At 33.5% G+C, this 21370-nt stretch overlaps 1 protein-coding gene across 3 annotated transcripts; it reads right to left on the bottom strand.

The window, feature by feature from the left end:
* Window positions 1–2777: 2777 nt before the first annotated feature.
* Window positions 2778–20960, bottom strand: LOC132742435 (uncharacterized). Of its 3 annotated transcripts, none has more exons than XM_060730865.1 (2): window positions 20791–20960; window positions 2778–6469 (listed from the first exon to the last, which is right to left on the bottom strand). In XM_060730865.1, the coding sequence occupies exon 2, from the start codon at window positions 6399–6401 to the stop codon at window positions 4332–4334; it is 2070 nt and encodes a 689-aa protein (XP_060586848.1). In that variant the 5' UTR covers window positions 6402–6469; window positions 20791–20960; the 3' UTR covers window positions 2778–4331. The 3 variants fall into 3 exon arrangements, with proteins under 3 accessions (XP_060586848.1, XP_060586849.1, XP_060586847.1); XM_060730866.1 differs by lacking the exon at window positions 20791–20960 and adding an exon at window positions 18774–18830; XM_060730864.1 differs by lacking the exon at window positions 20791–20960 and adding an exon at window positions 9119–9252.
* Between the last annotated feature and the right edge of the window lie 410 nt (window positions 20961–21370).

Here is a 21370-nt window from a genome sequence, read left to right as displayed (position 1 = left end):
ACCATGGTCATGATTTGAAATAACACATAAACCAGAAACATCAACATCCATTTGTTTGGTTACCTGTCTGTCTTAAATGGATTCAAATGTCTTTTTAAAGATATGCATATATATCTTTAATTGTCAAATAATGAAACACTCATTTAATTTTTTAGCTAGTATAAATGTTCAAAATTAAACAAAATTGATCTTTCCCTAAAAATATTTATTGTGGCTGGTTATATTTGGTAAATGAATTGACCTTATTAATTTAAGTTCATGTTAATTAACTATGGAATGACATATCAATATACATGTATACAATTGAACATGCACATTTTCTTTACAGAACTCATTACAATGTATTTTATTTCCTTTCCTAAAACTTTTAATACTTTTTTAACTTGATAACTTTGTTGTTTATTGAAAGGGAAAATGTGACAGCTTCATGTTTTTGTCTTTTTATTTTGCAAATCGAACATTATTAGTATCAATGAACATTTCTATGTTACCTATTCAAAAATGTCTGAAATGATATTGCATAACTTTGTTTATGATGTCAACCATATTTTAATTTGTTGAATTATGTAATTAAACTTCCTTGAAAAGTTGGTATTAAATTCTGAAATATTACGTGGTCATCTTTTAATTTTGTATAGTGGTTTAGTGGCTGGAGTACCTGCCGTCGATCAATTCGTTCTAGGTTTAAACCCTCTGATTTCCTCATATGGCATCAGTGTTGGGTAATAGATCCTGGAAGCTTTCTCAAAAAGCTCATAAATTTCCATAGCAACCATTGATTTTCTACAGCAATCACTGACTTTCCATAGCAACCAGTGACTTACATAGCAACCTTTGACTTATATAGCCACCATTGACTTTCCATGGTTGACATAGACCTCTTGCAACCAGTGACTTTCCATAGCAACCAGTGCCTTTCCATGGCAATCAGTGACCAATATTGCAACCATTGACTTCAATAGTAAACTTGACTTTCCAAAGCAACTAATAATTTTATTAAAATCCACCAAGCTGGCTAAGGATTTGTTTCAATAGACTGTAACATTTTATTACAGTTGAGTTGAAAACAAAATTTGATATTAAACATTAACAAAATTGCGCACTATTCTGTTTACTGGCAAATAGCAAAGGTTAGAAATGCATAAATCTGGTAATATTTTAATTTTGATCAACTAATGACGTTGTCAAGAGAAACTTTATACATGGACATTTTTCATTTGATAAAATTTACATCTACAAGAGTATACTCACACTTTGTTCCTTTAAATTTTAATTGAAAATTACTATTTTTTTTATAAAAATGCGTTTATATAAGATGAATAACTTGTTGTTTAAATCCTGTTTTATCTTTATTTTTTTCCCTTTAAATAAACTTTGATCATGTTAAACCATCATTGATCCACGCGTAAAATATAACTGTCTAATGATATGATTCTATTGTAAGAATTTCATTCTTAAACTTGCCGCCGGAAAATGACCATATGGGCCAGCATTTCATAGAGAAGTTAGCTATATGCTTTTATAAATCCTTTCGTTTCTACGGGTACTACACAAAGAGTGAAAACTCTTGACATTTTAATCCTATATTTGTATTTCGATTATTTCCCTTAGCTTTACCATTCAACAAACAATATAAGTCAGTCAGAAAGGCCCGGGTTGCATTTGTATAACAAATATCATGAAGCTGTGATGTTGCGAAAAATTTTTACCATTGACCATTAATGTAAATTGGTAGACAGGAAGTGAATCAGCAAAAGCCCTCATTATGGGTTCATATGTCAAATATCGAGAGGCTGTAAGAAAACTGTTACGAAAATTTCCCAATTTTGACCATAAATGTCGAAAATTTAATTAAGTTGGTAAACAGGAACACCTGAAATCGAACCCCACGGTATGGAACCAAGTGTTATTGTTGTATGCCAAATATCAAGAGGCTGTGAGAAAACTGTTACGAAATTTTACACCATTGACCATTAATGTCGAAAATTTAACTAAGTTGGTAAACAGAAAGTGGATGAGCGACAGACCTGAACTCGAATCCCACGATATGGGACCACACGTTAATGTTGTATGCCATAAATCAAGAGGTGAAATAAGTAATTGTTGAGAAAACTGCGATTTTTTCCCCGCCGCCGCCCGACATTCACCATCTATAACCAGGGTTTGCACCTATGCAACCCGGCCAAAAAATCATGCAATGATGAAACAAAACCGTTGTTGTTACAAAATATTTAATATTTTCTTTCATATACAAAAGACCAGCTTGTTAACATGTTCTGGTTAAAATATTCTTTAATAAACCAGCTACAAAGTTAGTCGAACTGATTGAACAAATTATACTATAAATATATAAGATAACGGGAGTCTTTTAAGAATGATTTTGATAGTATCACAGAAGCATATGAAGAAAACACTTAACCAAATGTTAAATATACTGAAAATTAAGTCCGGCTAGATGTTGCACCCACAGCTGACTGTTTTTCTCGCAGCCGGTTAATCAATGCGTTATTATTATACATGTACCTTTGTATGACAAAGTAAAAAGTCTGTTTTAAATTGGTGACTCTTAAATCTTATAATTTTGTAATCAACTTTCAACACAGTCTATTAAATGCATAATAAGCAAACAAATGCATGTATTAAATCTAAATTCTATGATTATTTAAGTCAGTCATAACGAGGCTGTAAAAGTCGTGTGGAAACTGCCCAGCTTCTCTGGTGGAGGTAGAAATCATGTGACTTCGTGCATTATGTCAAAGACGAAACGACACCGGAAGTGAAATAAATTACCATTTATTAGCTTACCGAAATAAAGCATTATAAAATCTGATACTGATAGTTACTTCATTTACATTATGACAAAAATATAAACCGGTATTTCATTTTAAGGAGTCTTTTATAAGGTTTGAATGACAAAATTGTTGATAAAAAAACACGTAAAAATTAACAGATTAAACAACAGCTGTCGTGATGACAACGTGCACGACTACTATTACAAGAATCATTATAAAGCAGTATCTTTAAGTTAAAAGGCCATAATTTTGTCAAAATCAATGTTAAGTGTTATGGGCCTTAGACCTCCTTTTATGCTAAAAAAATAAGTACCTATTCCCTACAGAAGACTAGTTTTGGTACCAACTTGCGCAAAATGACTCCAAGGCCGGGGTAAGAAGTCGGCGTACAATATGGTTTTCACACATCAAAAATGTGTATTACGTTGCATAAACAGATATTTATAAGGCAATATATATTCTTTTATGAAAAACGGGTTCATGAAACTTAACTGAATACATAAATGTTATTTGAACCACATATAACATTTTAATGCAGTAAAGATGCTATGAAATATGTAGTGTAACATTTTTCATATCATAACATAAAAAAAAATTATGAAGAAAATAAGAAACGTATCTTAAGCAAATCAAAGGTATACGAATATATCAAATTTGCACGCATCCACTTTTTAAAATATTATAATGCCTCACCGTTAAATGTTATTGCATTTAGGTTAGAAAAAGATATTTTGAAGTTACGTTGTCTTAAAGCTGCAAAGAAAAGTAAAAATATTTGCAATTAAAGTAATGATATACAGACATCATGTTATATGCAATGAATGACTGACTGATTTTGCAGTATCTACTGCGTGACGAACACAGTACAGGCTACTTGTTCATATGGTGACCTTTATTTGATAATTTACGTGGATTGAACATGTGTTAATTACTTATTTTGTTCACTTGACAATATTGTATTCTTTAATACATTTTCAAAATTGTCATGAAAATAAGATCGAATCTGGAGACGTGCTGCTTTAAAGTGAAACATAAATTATGTATGCTTCATAACATGATAGATCAAACGAGAGTTAACAAAAACTGTCTCATATGTTAGCAATAAAAATATATTTATAGTGTCAAACACATGTTAGGTTGTTTAGTAAAATATCTAGAATATTTATGTGTAAACAAAACAATTAAAAAAACAAATCATAGATCTACACTACTTTGTAGCGACATGATCAATGATTACAAAAGAGCATGAAAAACAGGTCTAACTGGAAATTCAAACTTGCCCGTTAAATAATAATTACACCTGTTCACTTGCTACATTGAATGTATATTACTCCTTCCTAATTCGACTTTTTAATCAACTAAAAAACTTTCAAGACAAACGGCTCCAAACCCCTTTTTTCAAAATTCTCAGTTGGCTGGACGCATGTCTTGTCTCGAAATCATTTGACTGTACATAACTGTCCATGCTGCTCTCTCTTCATATTTAAGATTAGCGTATGTACCCAAAACAAAGAAAACACTACAAAGATTCATTACTCCTTATGGCAAATACCCCAAAGACCTTTCAAAATCTAAGTCACTTCGACCTGGATTAGAGGTCCTCATATTAGAAAACATATCTTCTATCTCCATGTCTTTCATATGTCTTCCACCCCTGTCATTTAGTCCTGGCCCACTTAAACCATCTTGGGCGGATTTAGACTTGTTAGCACTACTCCACCCGCCCCCATCTCTCGTTTTTAAAAACTTTTCTTTTTCGTCCTCGTACGACCACTGTTTAGGTGGTTGTGGGTTACCAACCCCTAAATTATTTCCATATTTAGAACCGTAATCGTCACTTTTAGTTCTCATATTATGACTATAGTCCGTTCTTCTTTGAGCAGGAGGGCTATTTTCAGATTTTGGTCTGGGATGTCTGTTTAATTGTCTATAGTCCGTGTTATTATCATACGGACTTTCCTCTTCGTCGCTATCACCTTTGGTATTGAAATTATACGTCGGAGGTCTTTCCTCGGCTTTGGCTGGGACATCAGAGGTACGAGGAGATACTGGTTTTAGAATGTTTTTAGCATCGGCAAATGGTAAACTTGGTAAAACACGAACGCCTGCGTGCCGATTAGGTGGCACTTTGGCTACCGGTTTCCCACTTTGTACTTCCTCCATCCGGCTTTCAAGGTTCGATGCCGAATAAACTTGATCGTCCCTTTCCGGTGACTGTCCACGCGGAGAGGAATGTCCTCTCGGTGGAGAATGTGATCGCGGGGAAATCCGACCACGTGGACTCAAAGGTGGCGATCTAGGATGCTGATCTCGCCTAACAGGTCTTGAATATTCGTAACTACGAGATTCTTCACCAGAACCTCTACCTTGCCATGGTGGAGGTTGTCCACGGCGCTGATCTGTAGACGTGTCGGGGAATCTGCCGCCTGGATAATTTTCAGGTCCCCGATTAGGTGGACCATTGTAATCTCCCCTTGGAGGTAGATTTGGTCGGTCTGAATATTCGTTTCTGGGAGACAATCCACCAGATCGTCTGTCTGGGTATTCGTTTCTTGGTAACATACCACCGGAAAATCTGTTTATCTCCCTATCTCCTCCAGAGCGCTGACGTTCATGTACAATTCTGTTATCAAATTCATGTTCACTTCCAAAAGAATCCCTTTCAACATATCTACCACTTGATGTTACCATTTCTCGAGGTAATCTGTCCGGATATGGGTCCCTGTCAAAGTCACGTGGACCCATTCTTTCCCTGTCTCTTAGTTCAAGACTCCCTGATCTTCCAGAATTTGGAGGCGGATATCTATGGGGTTCTTCGCGAAAATCACGTTCGTAACTTCTGTTGGTCTCCAATCTCCTGTCATCATTGTCATTTCCTCTAATAAAATGTTCTTGCTTGAGTTCAAGACCCCTACCTTTATATAGAAATGCATAATCATCAGACTCACGTTGTCCCGAATTTCGGGAATCACGTTCTCGAGGTGGTCCTGGTGGTCCTAAGTTTCTAGGAATGACATCAGGCTCTGGCGGGAAAACACGCGGATCTGGTGGCGGACGACCATGATAAAATTCTGGGTTATCTGGACGCTCTTGGAATCTATGTACCATGTCTGCAATTCGTAAAGCGTCCTCAACGACTGGAATCACAAACATGTGGCAATCGACTGCCTTAACACCCGTTGGTCTGCGCATTACACATGCTAACATAGGAGGGTGAGATATTTTTGTTAAATGATTAAATTTCTTTTCTATTTGCACAAACAACTTATCTTGGCTTGGATTTCCTTCAGGTTCGTCAATAGGAAGAAATGCTCCGTAGAATTTTTTATCCTTATTTTTCACTGTAACAAACTGCACCGCTTCAATGAAATGAACTGAAGATATGTCATAAAATTCATCGTTTGGTTGCCCAGGATGACCTCCTGGAAATAAAAGAATAATTCCTCTAGGATTTATTCTAATTCCTATTTCCGGTCCAATTTTATTGTCAGACGATTTCCTGTATGCAAAGTATTTATCACGAAGTGGTTTTTGTATAACACCAAGTCCTGTCGTTCCCTTCGTGAGCATTGACGACCCAAGATAGAATCCGACATATTCAGCCTCCATCTTGTCAGGTGAACGCTCGGAATTCGATATAGCCTTGCGTTCTGCTTCCAGAAACTCGTGTTCAAAATCTGAAAATATAAAGATAAGAACGTAAATACTTGGTACTGTCTTTAAATGATATACATATGAATAAGTAATTGTCTCGTCGCAGGTGACAAATTTAAATGTCTACGAGCCAGCTGCTAATAACAAAATTAATACAACAGGACTGTTATCGAAGTCTTTAACTAGACTTTCCGGGAACGGTTTTGACACTGTGGTTGAATGACAAAACCGACACGTCAATAAATGTACTTGTTTCTTAAATGTAATGTAGTCTTGGTCACGTTTTTCAACCTTTAAAAACTAAATTTATTTAAAGTTCCATTTTTCGAACTGTCCATTATCGATGTTTTTATATTAAAATCAAGAGTCACATATCAGTAAAGATCCTGGTCAGACTGTACGGAGATGTAGGCTGGCCTGGTCCTTTACTGTTGTCCAAAGCAATAATCACTTTCAATTCTAGGTAACATAATAACTTAATTAACTGTTGTAAATAGCAAAAGTCTACAGCTGGGCGTAGCTTTAAGAGAAGTAATGTCAATAGCAATTAAATGATTGTAACTGTTTTTATTTGTTTTACAAGTATTTGTCATTGGAATATAGCACACCTTTGTTATAGACAATAATAAAACTGTTTACAACAGATGGGAGAACAATGAATCGTTTTGTTCATAACCTGGTTTCTCACGGTGCATTAAATGCTTTACAAACTATTAAAGACCAGCCAAGAATGACTGTCGTTTTTTAGGTACAAGGGGAAATACTGACGAATCCTATCGTTAACGAAATAATAATGAGTACGACCCAAGATAGAATCCAACAGTCAGGTGGACGCTCGGAATTGGATAAAGCCTATATGGGTATGTTTACTGTGTGACTACCACTACAAGAACATTTTAACCTGCAGAATTTTTTGTTAATGGACTTGTCCAGCATCCATATCTGGTATGTCTATTATCAATTTCTTGGTTGTCAAGACCAAGCGGTCAACAAGAGCCTGGTCAGATTGCCCTGATGTGCAAGCTAGTCGGCTTCTACATGTATACTATGGAAATATGCTTATCACTTTATTTCGAGCTGTGCAAGAGTTTCATTATATTGTTAAGGAGACATATAATGCAGTTAGCAATAAAGTTACGTAAAGTTTGGGTTAAAATAAAAAGGGGATCTGAAAAAACAACAGTTAGTCCCTCTGCAATAAATACTTTACAGGTATCCGCTTAAGGTATGTCGAGCAGGGCCTTTGAACCACAATTTCATCAAAATATTAACGTGTTGTTCCACCTAAGTGTAATTATACGTAATTTATACCAAAAAAATTTATACGTAAACGGTAAACCAACTCAAGTTGAAAATAACCTTGTAAAAAGTGGTATACTGTATATCAAATTTTCTGTTTATTATAATGTTTGATGGAGATAGCTTTTGCCGGTTTTTAGAATTTTTATTCAAACCGTCTGTAAAAAAATCAAAACATCCTGTGTGTAGATATGTGTTATATATGAAGTAGGTGTATAACATTTTATAGACCTCATAGGTAACAAGTCGTATGTAAAACAATTCATATGAATGAAATCACATGCGTAACGGGTGTTAAAAATGTGTAATGGAAATAAAAGCATAAATGCAAAATAATTTCCCGCCGTGTATGAAGCTACGATGGTATTTTCCACATAATTATCCCTATAAAAATTGCATAAGCTAAGCGAACCCCACTCAAAGTTTGGTCCGGTATTTACTAAACATTGCGGTGACAGACGTGATTTCCGCACAGCCGCGTTAAAGTGGCAACACATTACTGGTATTACCTTCTTTTGTAATATTACAATAAAAGATTCAACGCACAGAAGAATCTAGACCAACCAAGTGGTGCTCTTTAAACTCAGTCGAGCCTAGTACATGCAAACATCACACTTGAAACAGCTAGAATTGGCTAAACTAATTAAGTCAATTTTAACGATTTACTTGGACTGCAACCATACAGCTATAACCGATACGCCAAAGTAATAACGGCACTGGTGATATTAAATATAATATTAGATGTTTAATGAAATTTTACTATTTCTGAAAAAACACATCACTGTGATTATAATATAAACCCCCATTTCGGACAAACAGAAGTGTAACATATTAAAAATGTAACGATTGCAATCCCTCATGTTACCAATCTGTTAGAAGTGTGTTTTGTTACAAATGTGGTCCAACAACACTCTCATGCAGTTTATAACTTTAGAAACGGCGTGTAACATTAGTAAAGCTTGAAGTCCATTTTTATGTCCACAATAAAGTGACCCTTTAACCCGTGTTTTATGAATGTATTTGTTTGAAGTACTGAAAATAACTGCCTATAAAGACACTAAATAAACTTTCTATTGAAAAACGAATTGATCCTGTATTGTTATAGGAAAGTTATCTAGCATTTGAGTCAACAGTGCATTTTTCAGCCATGTCGCGCAGAAACAATCAATTTTCAACAACAACAAAAACGCAGCTTTTGCCATTTTAAAACCACTAGTTAATTAGTTATCAACATAAATTTCAATATTTACTCTTTTAGAGGAAAACACGAAAACTTCATTTACGAGAAATACTTTGACATGGCGTAACGTAACGTAACGTAACGTAACGTAACAGTTCATGTTAACATTTAAACATTAAGATTAAAACGTTACCATAGTGAGATAATCCCGACTGTTGTCCTCCCATAGTTTTAAACTAAATTATCCATTAATATTATTAAAGGTATATAACAAAGTGTAACCGTAAGTATGTAAGTTTAACAATACACAACCCCTGCACTAATTAGCATGTACTAAAAAGTCTTAATTTTGATGGCCGTCATTGCGTTACATAATAATATGACGTGAACGCACGTTATCAATCATGTTACACAGACATACAAAAAAACGAGGTTTTAAATAGACAATTACAAAAAGAACCGAAAAACCTACCCCTTGATTGTATTTTCTTGTTTAACAACACATTGCGTTTAATTTAAATGTCTATATTGTGTTATTTTAATTTATTTTTTTATACAGTGAAACCTGTGTGAAAAGATGCCTTTAAAAAAGCAAAAATATTTTTATATAGACAGCAATACAGTACTTGATGTCAGTAAAAAATAAAATCGAACGGTTTAAGCATATTAAATAAATGAAACAAAACGACACGTATCGTAAAAATCAAATGAGTGTATATATATAAGGTTATAGTATTCATATATATATGGGCCTAAAAGGCATCACAAGTACTCCGGAGGGATTTCATTTAAAGCATAATATTTAGAGGGCGTTAGCTAATGAGATGGAAAACTTGTGAAGAAGGTAAGCTACAACTCCATGCGAATGTGTTTATTTAATAAATAACAAATGCCTTTCAATCGAATAGTGTCTCCTCTATATGTATGATTGCAATTTGGTAGTTCAGATTTCTCGGACCAGACGTTTACATCTTCATTTATACTTTATTTGTATTTGAGATTTACACACGGACTACATGATTACAAGTCATTTAATTTTCACTCATTCAAATCTATAAATGCTCAATTCGTCCCGCCCTTAAACCGTAACTGCGTTGCGTAATATGAGTTATTTCTATTAAGCAACTAGTCCTCCATTTTTCTTTTGCTTGGCAATCGCTTTTCGGCCTTTTCCGTCAAACTTCGGATATCTAATATAAAACATCAGATCTGTATGTAATCTTACATCATAACATATATTTGAACGTTTTTAGAAAAGATAAATGACATCAGGTGACACGTGCAAATTATCATAAGGTCTCGAGCGAAGGTCATCATTGTGTTGACAGGTTGCCAGTGTGTTTTGTTACTGCTGACACTTTACTTAACTACTATAAAGTTAACCCTCAGGTAGTTTGAAGTGGGGATAGGCTGTTTCACATTTAATATATCTATTAACAGTAAAAACAATGCATTATTCATTTAATGATTGATGGCTATAAATAAATAAACCCAGAGAGAAAACTGAGATTTCGTCTGTTTTATAGAAGTTTTTAAATTTTCATTTTTTTTAGTCATTGTTATTATTCTTGTGTAAATTTAAATGTGGTAATCTCTTTAAATGTATTTGGCAAAACAAAATTAAATAAAACACCTGTGAAGACGCAAAACTCATTATTTCGGTCATTTAATCTTATTTTAGTTTCGTCTTGATTAAGTGTAATGATTTATTTCAACTGTATGCTTTAAAGTAAAGGAAAAGGGGCAGAAACAAATTCGTCTTTAAACTTGTTGTTTCTTTCAGAAAATAAAGCTCGTTTATTTTTATTCTAAAACATCATACAACTTAACAAATTAATACAAAAAAAGTCAAACATTTCTGTCAATTTATAAACAAATAACAGGTTTATTGTTAATGCATATTCATGAAACATGAAGTACAGAAGTGCATGCTTTAAAATATTTTATCTTATTTACGAAACGCTGAAACACTAAATCACGTGACTTTTGTGGAGTGAAAAATATTCATCGAAAATACTCAAAATATAATTATCTAAAAATGACTTGTTAATTTATATCTTATTCGTTTGACAATTTTATCTCCGACTCACAACTCTTTAATTACAATTCGACCGATTTCGTTTATAAGACTTTAAAATTAACTATGTAAGTTAGATCTCTCTTTTTTCATACACTGTAACTTTTCTCATTAAATAATACCTACAATATATTTTGAAAAAAAAAACAACAACAAATTTTACTTTTTACGCGTATATACATGTACACATCATCATGCAGATTTTCATATAATTTATTTTTATCTCCGCAACACCATGCAACATAAATTTCTCTTGTCAATTTCTTATTCTTTTTCTTCCATTCTTTCATTATTAAATAGATAACAGTAATTGGTTTCCTTTATCTTTGTTTATTGTATTTGCACTAATAGTCAAGCACCAACGCAAAAATGTTATCTTTATAAAGGCTATACTTTACATGTTTACCTTTTGAAAACATCGGGTCAATATTGTATTTGATTGTTTATTTTGTATATCTGAATTACCTGACGAGACAATATTGTAAAATAGAACGATTCTACAAAGGAATGGTGTCAAAAAAATAAATATGTCACATTTTACGACATGTTCCACTGCGTTAAGAGGCCAGAAATGAATTACGACAATCTGATTTTTGGCAATGTTATTGCTAGTTGATTGTAATCTTTTGTAAAAACATTCGAATATTTGGCATGAATGGATAATACACTATCATATGGAATGTCAGTTATTTGAACTCCCGGATGAGAAGATGATGACCTAATAAAAATAACAATATGCCAAATATATTTGAAACAACATCAAATTTGAACCTTGACAGTTGAGTTAATTGCTGGAGGTCATATACCAGGTTTCATGTCAATGAATAGTGGTAATATTAGTCTCTGTCTCTTGCAGCATTTTGTAACACAGTCTCGTGTAAAAACCATTATTTTAATAATTGAATGTTACTTTGTCATTGATACATACAAAAGTTACATTGTACTTTGCATTAACAATATACAATGTATTTGCATGCGTAAATGGGTGATTTTCCCAGGCTTGATACTAACCAGGAATTGTTTCAACAAATCTATTAAATAACACAATCTACGCATATAAAGTCAGCACAATATGGATGATAACGCATTTTCTTATTCGTTATATATTTTAAAAAACGTTTGTTTTCTACGTAAGTTCTATAAACAAATATCATACCCCGGACACTGAACCATTACTGGTATGAACTTTAAAATACCATAAATGCCTTCATGCACTAAATATTATCAAAATAACTCGAGGAACACTAAAATGTTAATCTTAAAACTACTTAAATCATTGCCACGCATGATAATGTAAAAACATTTTTTTTTCCAGGCCCCAAATGTAACCCGATTAAATTACATTTTTTGACGAACCTTAATCTATACTTCTAGCGGCAACTGAATCTACCCGTATACGACCATTGCAAGCCAAGGTCTCCAGCACTGCTATGCCGTCAGATCATGGTCTGCACTGTTCGCTATTCAGACAATGCATTTTTAAAATTCTCTCAAAAAAAGTGATGACTGGTTTTAGGCAAGATTGAAAAAAAAAACACGAACAAATCCATTTAATATACTGAGCGTGGAAAGAAACTGTACACCCAAATAATTAAAAACAAAATATTCATCGTCATAAAGATTCAAAATGTCGTGAAGATCAAGCTATTAAAAAATCTAAGAGATTTTCCTATTCTTTTTTCTTTAAATCTGCTTTCTTATTTCATCAACTATCCTGCGATATTTAGAAATGCAACATAATGCACTATTTCAAATTACCTCCCTTTATTTACTTAATGAATGGCTTCGAACGGCGGCGCGGACGTAATTTGCACCCTGTAAATTTACTACCGTGAGACCCAAGGTAAATTGGACATTACGATAATATACAGAGATTCGGTCATCCGTTACATGAATTTCAATCATTACCGATCAAGATTGTATTAAACGCTTGTTTATGACCCTATCAAGTAATAAATCACAGTTGATGATATATCGCCAAATCTCCCCCAAGGCTTTCAACATCGTCGCCACTGTTTTCTTTTCTGTTTTTCATTTTCTTTTCGTTTTTCGGTCAATATAAACGTTTTAAAATGGACTAATTCCTTTTTTAATTATTATTGTTGTTCTTCAGATAGTTGATGTGTGGTCATATCTGGCTGACTAGAAAACCCAAACTATGTCGCATTGCAGAGTTTGTATTCCCCCACCAAATGAACAACACACAAATGTGCTTGTTTAGTTGTAAACGTACATTGTATTCACATTTTTTATGTTTGTTTGTTTATTTCGTTTTATGCCGATTGTAACATGTTTTGATCATAATATCGGCGAAAGGACCTTGACCTTTCCTTGATCACAATTTCTCCGAAGATCTGCATGATTGGCTAGAGACAAATGAACATCACCGCCGCCTTTTCCGCTTTGAATAAAAATAATGCCGCATACCAGTTTCTTTCTAAAGGCAATCATTTGTATATAGACACGTGAATAATGAAGATCAATGACCCAACATTCCGAAGGAGCTTTACAGAATTCTTCATAACCATGATTCAGTTCATAAATAATAGTTATTCTATATATTACATTTTATGACATCAAATACTTTATAACTATTACTGAATGACTATTACTGAATCATATTCATTTGAATAAAAAGTTTAAGAGGATTTCGCAAGTCACTTAACTAATCATATTACCATTAGGTAAACATTATAAGTTGCTCCGATATCACACATACATTCATGTAACATTTGTATATATTAAAAAAATATTTCTATCTGAAAGATTTCACAATTTCAAGGCCTTTATTTTGATATGCTTGGTTAAATATAAAAACAGTTACAATTTAAAGGCTGAATCACATAGCCTTACGGAGGTTAAATGCACAAGGTCCATTTTTGTTACCATCACAAAATTATTTTTTCTTGAAAAGTGAACGTTATTTTCAGTGTTTAAAAATAGTTAAAATATTTAACTTTAAATATAATTATGACGCATATTATTTCATCGTATTGGATCTTCTAGTCATGACCGACCTTTGCCCCAAATCTTTGTGGTCAGGGCTAAAGTGACCTTAACCTTTGACCAAATGACCCGGATCATCCTCTTGCTACGACCAACCTCCAAGGATTCTTGGAACACGCGTTTTTTATTTTTTGATCTGGCAAGCGACATACGTTGTATAAACCACTTCTTCGCAGAGGTGAATAATTGTCGCCGTTCCTGTTCCTGTAATTGTTCCCATGTTTTTGTCGGGTTACCTATCTATAGAATAGAAAAAAGTGTCCTCATGTTCGAAGCTCAAAACCAGTGTGTAGCCTCCTCGGGGTAAACAACATATGGAATATTTCCTTTTCAAGAAGGAACATTTGATCTATTTTTCAAGGAGTCTACTTTTTTAATATCCTGCTGAACAGCGATTGCTATAGCATTTCTGGAAATACTTATACTTCTTATCTTTTATTATTAGTTATAAAGATCGTTGACAGGTTATATGGCCCTATATAAACGGCTATTTGTAAATATAACCCGAGCCGTTAGGCGAGGGTTATATTGCAAATAGCCGTTTATATACATCCATATAACCTGTCAACAATCTTTATAACGAATTTATAATACAGCAAGCATCATTTTTTGAGAAAAAAAGTAAGATTTCTTCATGAATCGACAGCAGCCGTGTATATTATTAGTTATAAAGATCGTTGACAGGTTATATGGCCCTATATAAACGGCTTTTTGTAAATATAATCCGAGCCGTAGGCGAGGGTTATATTGCAAAAAGCCGTTTATATACGGCCATATAACATGTTAACAATCTTTATAATGAATTTATAATACAGCAATCATCATTTTTAGAGAAAAAAAGTAAGATTTCTTCATGAATCTACAGCAGCCGTGTATATAAAACTATATAAACGTCACGATTATCCAATGAAAAGCGACGTTACAAACGTGCAGTATTATAAAAAACTATATAAACGTCTCGATTATACAATGAAAAATGACGTTACAAACGTGCAGTATTATAAGAGACGTGTTGACAATATTTGCTATGTTAATTCTGTGTCAAATAAACGCTTATACGTATGTATGCGGCGGGATAAGTGACGGACAATGCCAACTTTTCTCTTGCATGTCATGCATGTTCTTCCTTTAATTAAAACATTTTTTGGAATGTGCTTCAGTGCGCCCTGGTTGTGTTATAACTGTATATCAACAATGGTATGCAAGTTAAATGTATTGTTTGACACGAAAAGTACAGCGTAAATACAACATATCAAAATATTGCAAAACATTTACATAAACGCCTTGTTCGTTAACAAAGGTTCCTGTCAAAATATTTGTTAATTACTGAACCAAAATAAATGCTATGTACAATTAAAATCAAAGCACAGAAGGCGCTGAATTTGTTTGGGTCTCAGAATGTCAGAAAGGTGAAGGTAGCCTGGGTACCAGTCTGTCGATTTTTTATGTGCTTCTGTTCGGCAAATCGACAAATTGATACTATCAAAACCAGAGATGTTGTGTTATCTATGAAATAGCACGTATATTATGAATAAGCAAAAAAATATAAACGCCTGAATCCCATGCTAGGTAAAGGTTGTAAGACTATAAACCAATCTGTTTGTAAAGTGTCACCAAATTCTGTTTCCAGTGCTATAACTATAGTGGCTTCAAGACTAATTGCAACACTGATATTCAATTCAAAGTGTATTTGGCTTAATCAATTAAAAAAAAAAAAAAAAAGAAGACATGAGTAGCCTGACTGGGACCTCTCGCTTCTAAAGCGAGCGTGTAAACCCTTCGACCACGGGGACTTATAAGATAACAGCCTGAAGAATACCATATTATTCTCAATTAGAGTTTGTAACCCTTATTAATTTCGATGTAGTTTGTTCACGGTAAACCTATTGCTTAACATTGAAGTAAATAATCATGGAGCTGAATATAAGCATGTATATCTATAAGAATAACACAATATTAGAAATCTTTGACCAATCGGGAACTACTTTTTCGTTACGAAAACTAATGCGTCTGTCATTTGACAATCTTTACGCAGTGATCTCCCCTTAAATCTTTCGACGTTAATGTGCATATGAAGGGAAGTAACCGCTTCAAAAAACGGACTACTTTCGGCATTTGCAATTAACAGCATCAGGGTGTGAAATTTCGCTACCATTATTTGTTTGGTCTGACGACCCAAACAAATAAAAACAACAGCTGTCGCCATGAAACCAAATTGATAGCATGTAATCAAAACCTCAGAGGCAACCAATCTTTTCCAGATTTTTGACTTTTTAACAATATCAAATTTGAAATATATGCAGTGATAGAAAACTGTGTGCAATACGTGTGTCATTCTAGGTATTTTCTAAAGACTAGTGTATACATGTAAAGCATTCTAATATGCGCAGAATAAACAAACTATGTATCGCGAACATTTTTACCGGTGTTGATGTAAATTGTGTATATCCACACCACAAAAAAACACTTTTAAAAGCAATTAAATGTATACAAGAACGTTGTAATTGCTTTAATGTATAGCAGATAATGTTAATTTATGCTGCCAAAAAACAAATCCGGATTTAAAATCGTCAGATTACAATGATCGTATTTCGTTTTAAAATAATTGGTGATATTGTATCGCACAATACTTCCTGTTGCATTTATCCAATAAAACGCCCCGCAAAGAAGTCCCAGTTGGGTAGTTAAAATGTTTGCTTTAACTCTGAAATCAAATAAGGGTGGATTCGGTGAATAACAAATTCTTTACAAATTTAATGACCAAGCATATTTGCGATGCATGCCGGCATTTTTGGGGCTTTTTTGTTATGCATGCATTCTTCAAATCACAGCTTTGTTATTAAACATGTAGAAATTATTTTGATAAAATCTATAACCATTTAACCAGTCCTGTATTGGGATAAACGAACTTCTTAGATATTAAGTCCCTGTCTACCAGTTAAGCGATTGGGAATTTCAATTATTTTTCTTTACAGCGTCGTATCTTGTTTGTGCAAGCGGACGGACATCAGTGTTGTTGTTGTTGTGGCTTTTCCTAACGATGACATTCAATCAACCAATCTAGTAAAGCTAGCTTAATATTCGTCTGTTGGAACTTCTTCAACTTTACAATTTAAGACCATACCGCGTTTTTCTTTTATCATTTAGACCTGAAGTAGATCTTCCGTTATCATAAACTTTTAAATTCTTTGTAATATCTGATTTATAAGTGTCCAACGATTTCCTGTATGTATACACTTGAATAACCTATTCAATCAATAACGTAATTTAAATGTGAATCTTATCTTAGATTACAACCTGTACAATGTCGAAAAAGTCACCCTGAAGAACGGCGTCATCGAACATACGGAGGCCGATCTGCTCCCTCCTATCGTATTTTTACCCCCCCCCCCCTTACTTGGCGTCAAACTAATACTTAATGAAATTTTAGTCTTCTTTAAAAAAATATTCTCACATTTTTTTCAAAAAATAAATAAATTAATTAATATTACCGCGGTATCACGGAGGACCACCCTATCAGATTTCTTTCGAAATGTTAATAAATAAAAAATAAAATACACATGTACATATATCCTCGAGGAATATACTAAATGAATTAGTTAATTAAGATTTACAGCATTACACATATATATATCATCACTCAACAATGTAAATGTATCTTATTTTGTTACAAAATGCGAAATTACTCACTCAAATGAATTAATAAATAATAGGCTTGGTCGGAAACATTCACATATTATCACGATTTCTTTTTTTCTTTTGAAGATACTTGTTTACACCAATTTTTTTTTTTTTCCATATTATTCGAATTAAAAGTATGTAATATCCTTAATTAAGTATGTAAAACCTTTAATTAAGTATGTAATATATTTAGTAAAGTATGTAATATCTTTAATTTAGTATGCAATTTCTTTAATTACGTTTGTAACATATTCAATTAAGTATGTAATATATTTAATTAAGTATGCAATATATTTAAGTTAGTATGTAATATCTTTAATTAAGACGATAGACCAGCTTCTAGTTAGGTAGACATTTTTGCTGTTCTTAGTAAAAATAAGGAAGCCGATTCAAACTGCTTTTTTATGTATAACCTATGTATGCATGTTACATTACATGCTGCTTTATAAATATGTCGAAGACTTTCACAAAATACTAGTACACGCCAAATAGAAGTAAAGCGTTCGAACGGTTTTCAAATATTCATGAAAACTGAAGATGATTTGTGCAAAACAATCACAAAATACCGATTGTTTTTCAAACATTTATACATGTATAGGTTCTACCGAAATATCATTTTGAGTCGACTTCTAAGTTCTATTAGAAATATACAATGTAAGTATATTTTAAAGGCCCATTATGCCTCAGAAGTGCTATCAATTTTACTTCTCAAAACCATTTATTTTTGGTATATTGTTAAAGTTTTAAAAAGGTTCTCATTTTCAATAAACATAATTTTTATGTACATGAAATATTTTTCTTTTCCTGCTTTTGCTTAGTCAGCTATCGGTATAATTCTAGTGAATAATCAATTAGTACCGTTATTTTGTATGGAAGTCAAAATACTAATTTATTTACATATTTTGCTACCTTCGTGACACATTACTGCACGGTCAGTGCTACATTCTTTAGTATTCAAAACATGTAACATGCTCTAAAATAATTATTTAAGCATAATTAAACACATGGTTGACATTTCTTAAGAATCAAAGAAATATGAATTTCTGAGGCATAATGCGCCTTTAAGAAAAGCAAAATGTTATACCTTTAAGTGGTGTGACTGTTGGTAAAGTTGGCTTGAAATAAAATCCTGCTATGTGACGTACGATATTAAGGCGTTATATTTACAAATTCAGGTGTTTCCCTCTTTTTTTCCAGCAGTCATGCATGATAGGAGGTTTATTATTGAACGCGTGCCTGATTTTGAAAGACAAATTTATGAAAATTTATTCTTATTTTGTCACACGGAAGGGATCGGGTGTTTATCAAGAAAGCTGCGTCATGTTTGTGGTATAACAAAATAATATGCTTTTTCAGTTTATTAACTAGTCATCAACATTTGATCGTGTCCTCTTATTCTATTTCTATGAATACAAATTTGTCTTAACGCAAATGTGTTTTTATTATTATGATGATGATGACGATGATGATGATGATGATGATGATGATGATGATATTGATGTTTAACAGTTAACAAAACTTGATCAGGTGCTCTAATTTCATTTATAAACGTTATCATAACCTGAATGAATTCCACAACACGCTGACAATAGCAATATTGATACATGTATCGTTCTTTACTGCAATATCTTCAATATTAGTTCTGATTGTACTGCTGATACTCCTATGACAGCTGTTCTATTGATTTGCATAGCACATTTATCATGTTTCCTAGAACAGTCACACTGGTGACCTAATACAGTCACACTGGTGACCATATACAGTAACCCTGGTGACCTAATACAGTCACACTGGTGACCATATACAGTAACACTGGTGACCTAATACAGTAATACTGGCGAACTAATACAATTACACTAGCAACATAACACAGTTACACTGGTGACCTTATGAAGTTACACTGGCCACCTTAGGAGTCACAATGGCGACTTAATAAGTCACACTGGCGACATAATACAGTAACACTGACGACCTCATACAGTTACAATGGCGACCTTATGCAGTAACACTGGCGACCTAATAATCATAAGAATTACAGTGTCGACCTAATGCAATCGCACTAGTGATCATATCGTAAACTGGTGACCGTATACAGTAACACTGGTGACCGTAAACAGTAACACTGACGACCTCATATAGTTACAATGGCGACCTTATGCAGTTACACTGGCGACCTAATAATCTTAAGAATTACAGTGGCGACCTAATACAATTGCACTAGTGACCATATACAGGTCAAACAGGTGAATGTTTACAGTAACACTGGTGACCGTATACAGCAACACTGGTGACCTAATGCAATCGCACTAGTGACCATATACAGTCAAACTGATGACCGTATAAAGTAACACTGGTGACCGTATACAGTAACACTGGTGACCTTATACAGCAACACTGATGACCATATACAGTAACACTGGTGACCGTAAGCAGTAACACTGATGACCGTATACAGTAACACTGGTGACCGTATACAGTAATACTGGTGACCATGTACAATCACACTAGAGACCTAATACAGTCATACTGGCGACATTATAAAGTTACACTGGCGACCTTAGGAGTCACACTGGCGACCTTATACAGTCACACTGGTGACCTTACATACAATTACACTGGTAGCCTAATACAGTTACACAAGATTATTATTATCATTATTATTATTATTATTATTATTTCAAGCATGCTCTTAAAGGTTTAATAATTTAAATAATAACTGAATGCGTTGCGTTTTAACGGTGTATACTCGGTTAGGATGATGGTCAAAAGTTCGATACAGCAGGCCCAAAACTCGTAGACCCTGTGGCCATTATGCCATACACTTGTTAGAAACTAGAAAACAATTGCAATGGAAATATCACACGGGTATAAATTGTCCTCTAACCTATGGACGGGAAAATGTATAACATATTTCTTAACCTGTGACCAACATGACACCGTTTTAACTTCAATGTGTGATGATTTTTAACTTAACCGGTTACGCAGTATGAAACGGCCTATTTTAAAACTGTACGCCCTTTATACAAAATGTAAATCAATGAAAAAGAATCTTAAAAAAATTAAATTGTTTTACACTTTCTGTGATAGAAACGTGTTCTTACCTTTAATTAGGACCACGCCCACTAAATTAGTTCCAAAATGCCTTTAGTCACATGTTAATTCCCTTTTGTCGATATTGTCCTGCAGAATTATGCACGCTTAAAACAGAAGTATTTTCCTTTCATACAAGACAACACTAAAATGTCGTCTGCTACTGTACACGAGATTATTTATTAAAACATACCTGAGGTCTCGTGCGTGACGGCAAGTTAAAAATAGACACGATCCAGTTTATACTTTATACTATATTGTTCAATAAAAATTCCTATCTGTGTGCTTTAAACTTAACACGCAATGAATTTATTCAAGTGTTTCAAAAAAAATGTAAACATTTGATTTGGTGTAGATCTACTCCGTATACATTTTGGTATGCAGCTTAAATATTAATGTAACGTAAATGGTTTAATTTGGTTTTAGGCAGGAGATACCTATTCCTTTAATGGTAAATTATTGATCGAAAAGCTAGTAATATCTATTTTCGTTTGAGATGTGTAATATGAATAATGGGCAGGGAACGCTATACAGTACTGCAGTGTAATACCAACGCCCAAATCGGAAGCCGATATTATAATAATGCGACAG

The sequence above is a fragment of the Ruditapes philippinarum genome, unplaced genomic scaffold, assembly GCF_026571515.1.
Source record: "Ruditapes philippinarum isolate M1 unplaced genomic scaffold, ASM2657151v2 ctg265_1_1_1_1, whole genome shotgun sequence".
In the NCBI taxonomy this organism is placed as follows: Eukaryota; Metazoa; Mollusca; class Bivalvia; order Venerida; family Veneridae; genus Ruditapes; species Ruditapes philippinarum.
This window is presented reverse-complemented; position numbering and strand designations above follow the sequence as displayed.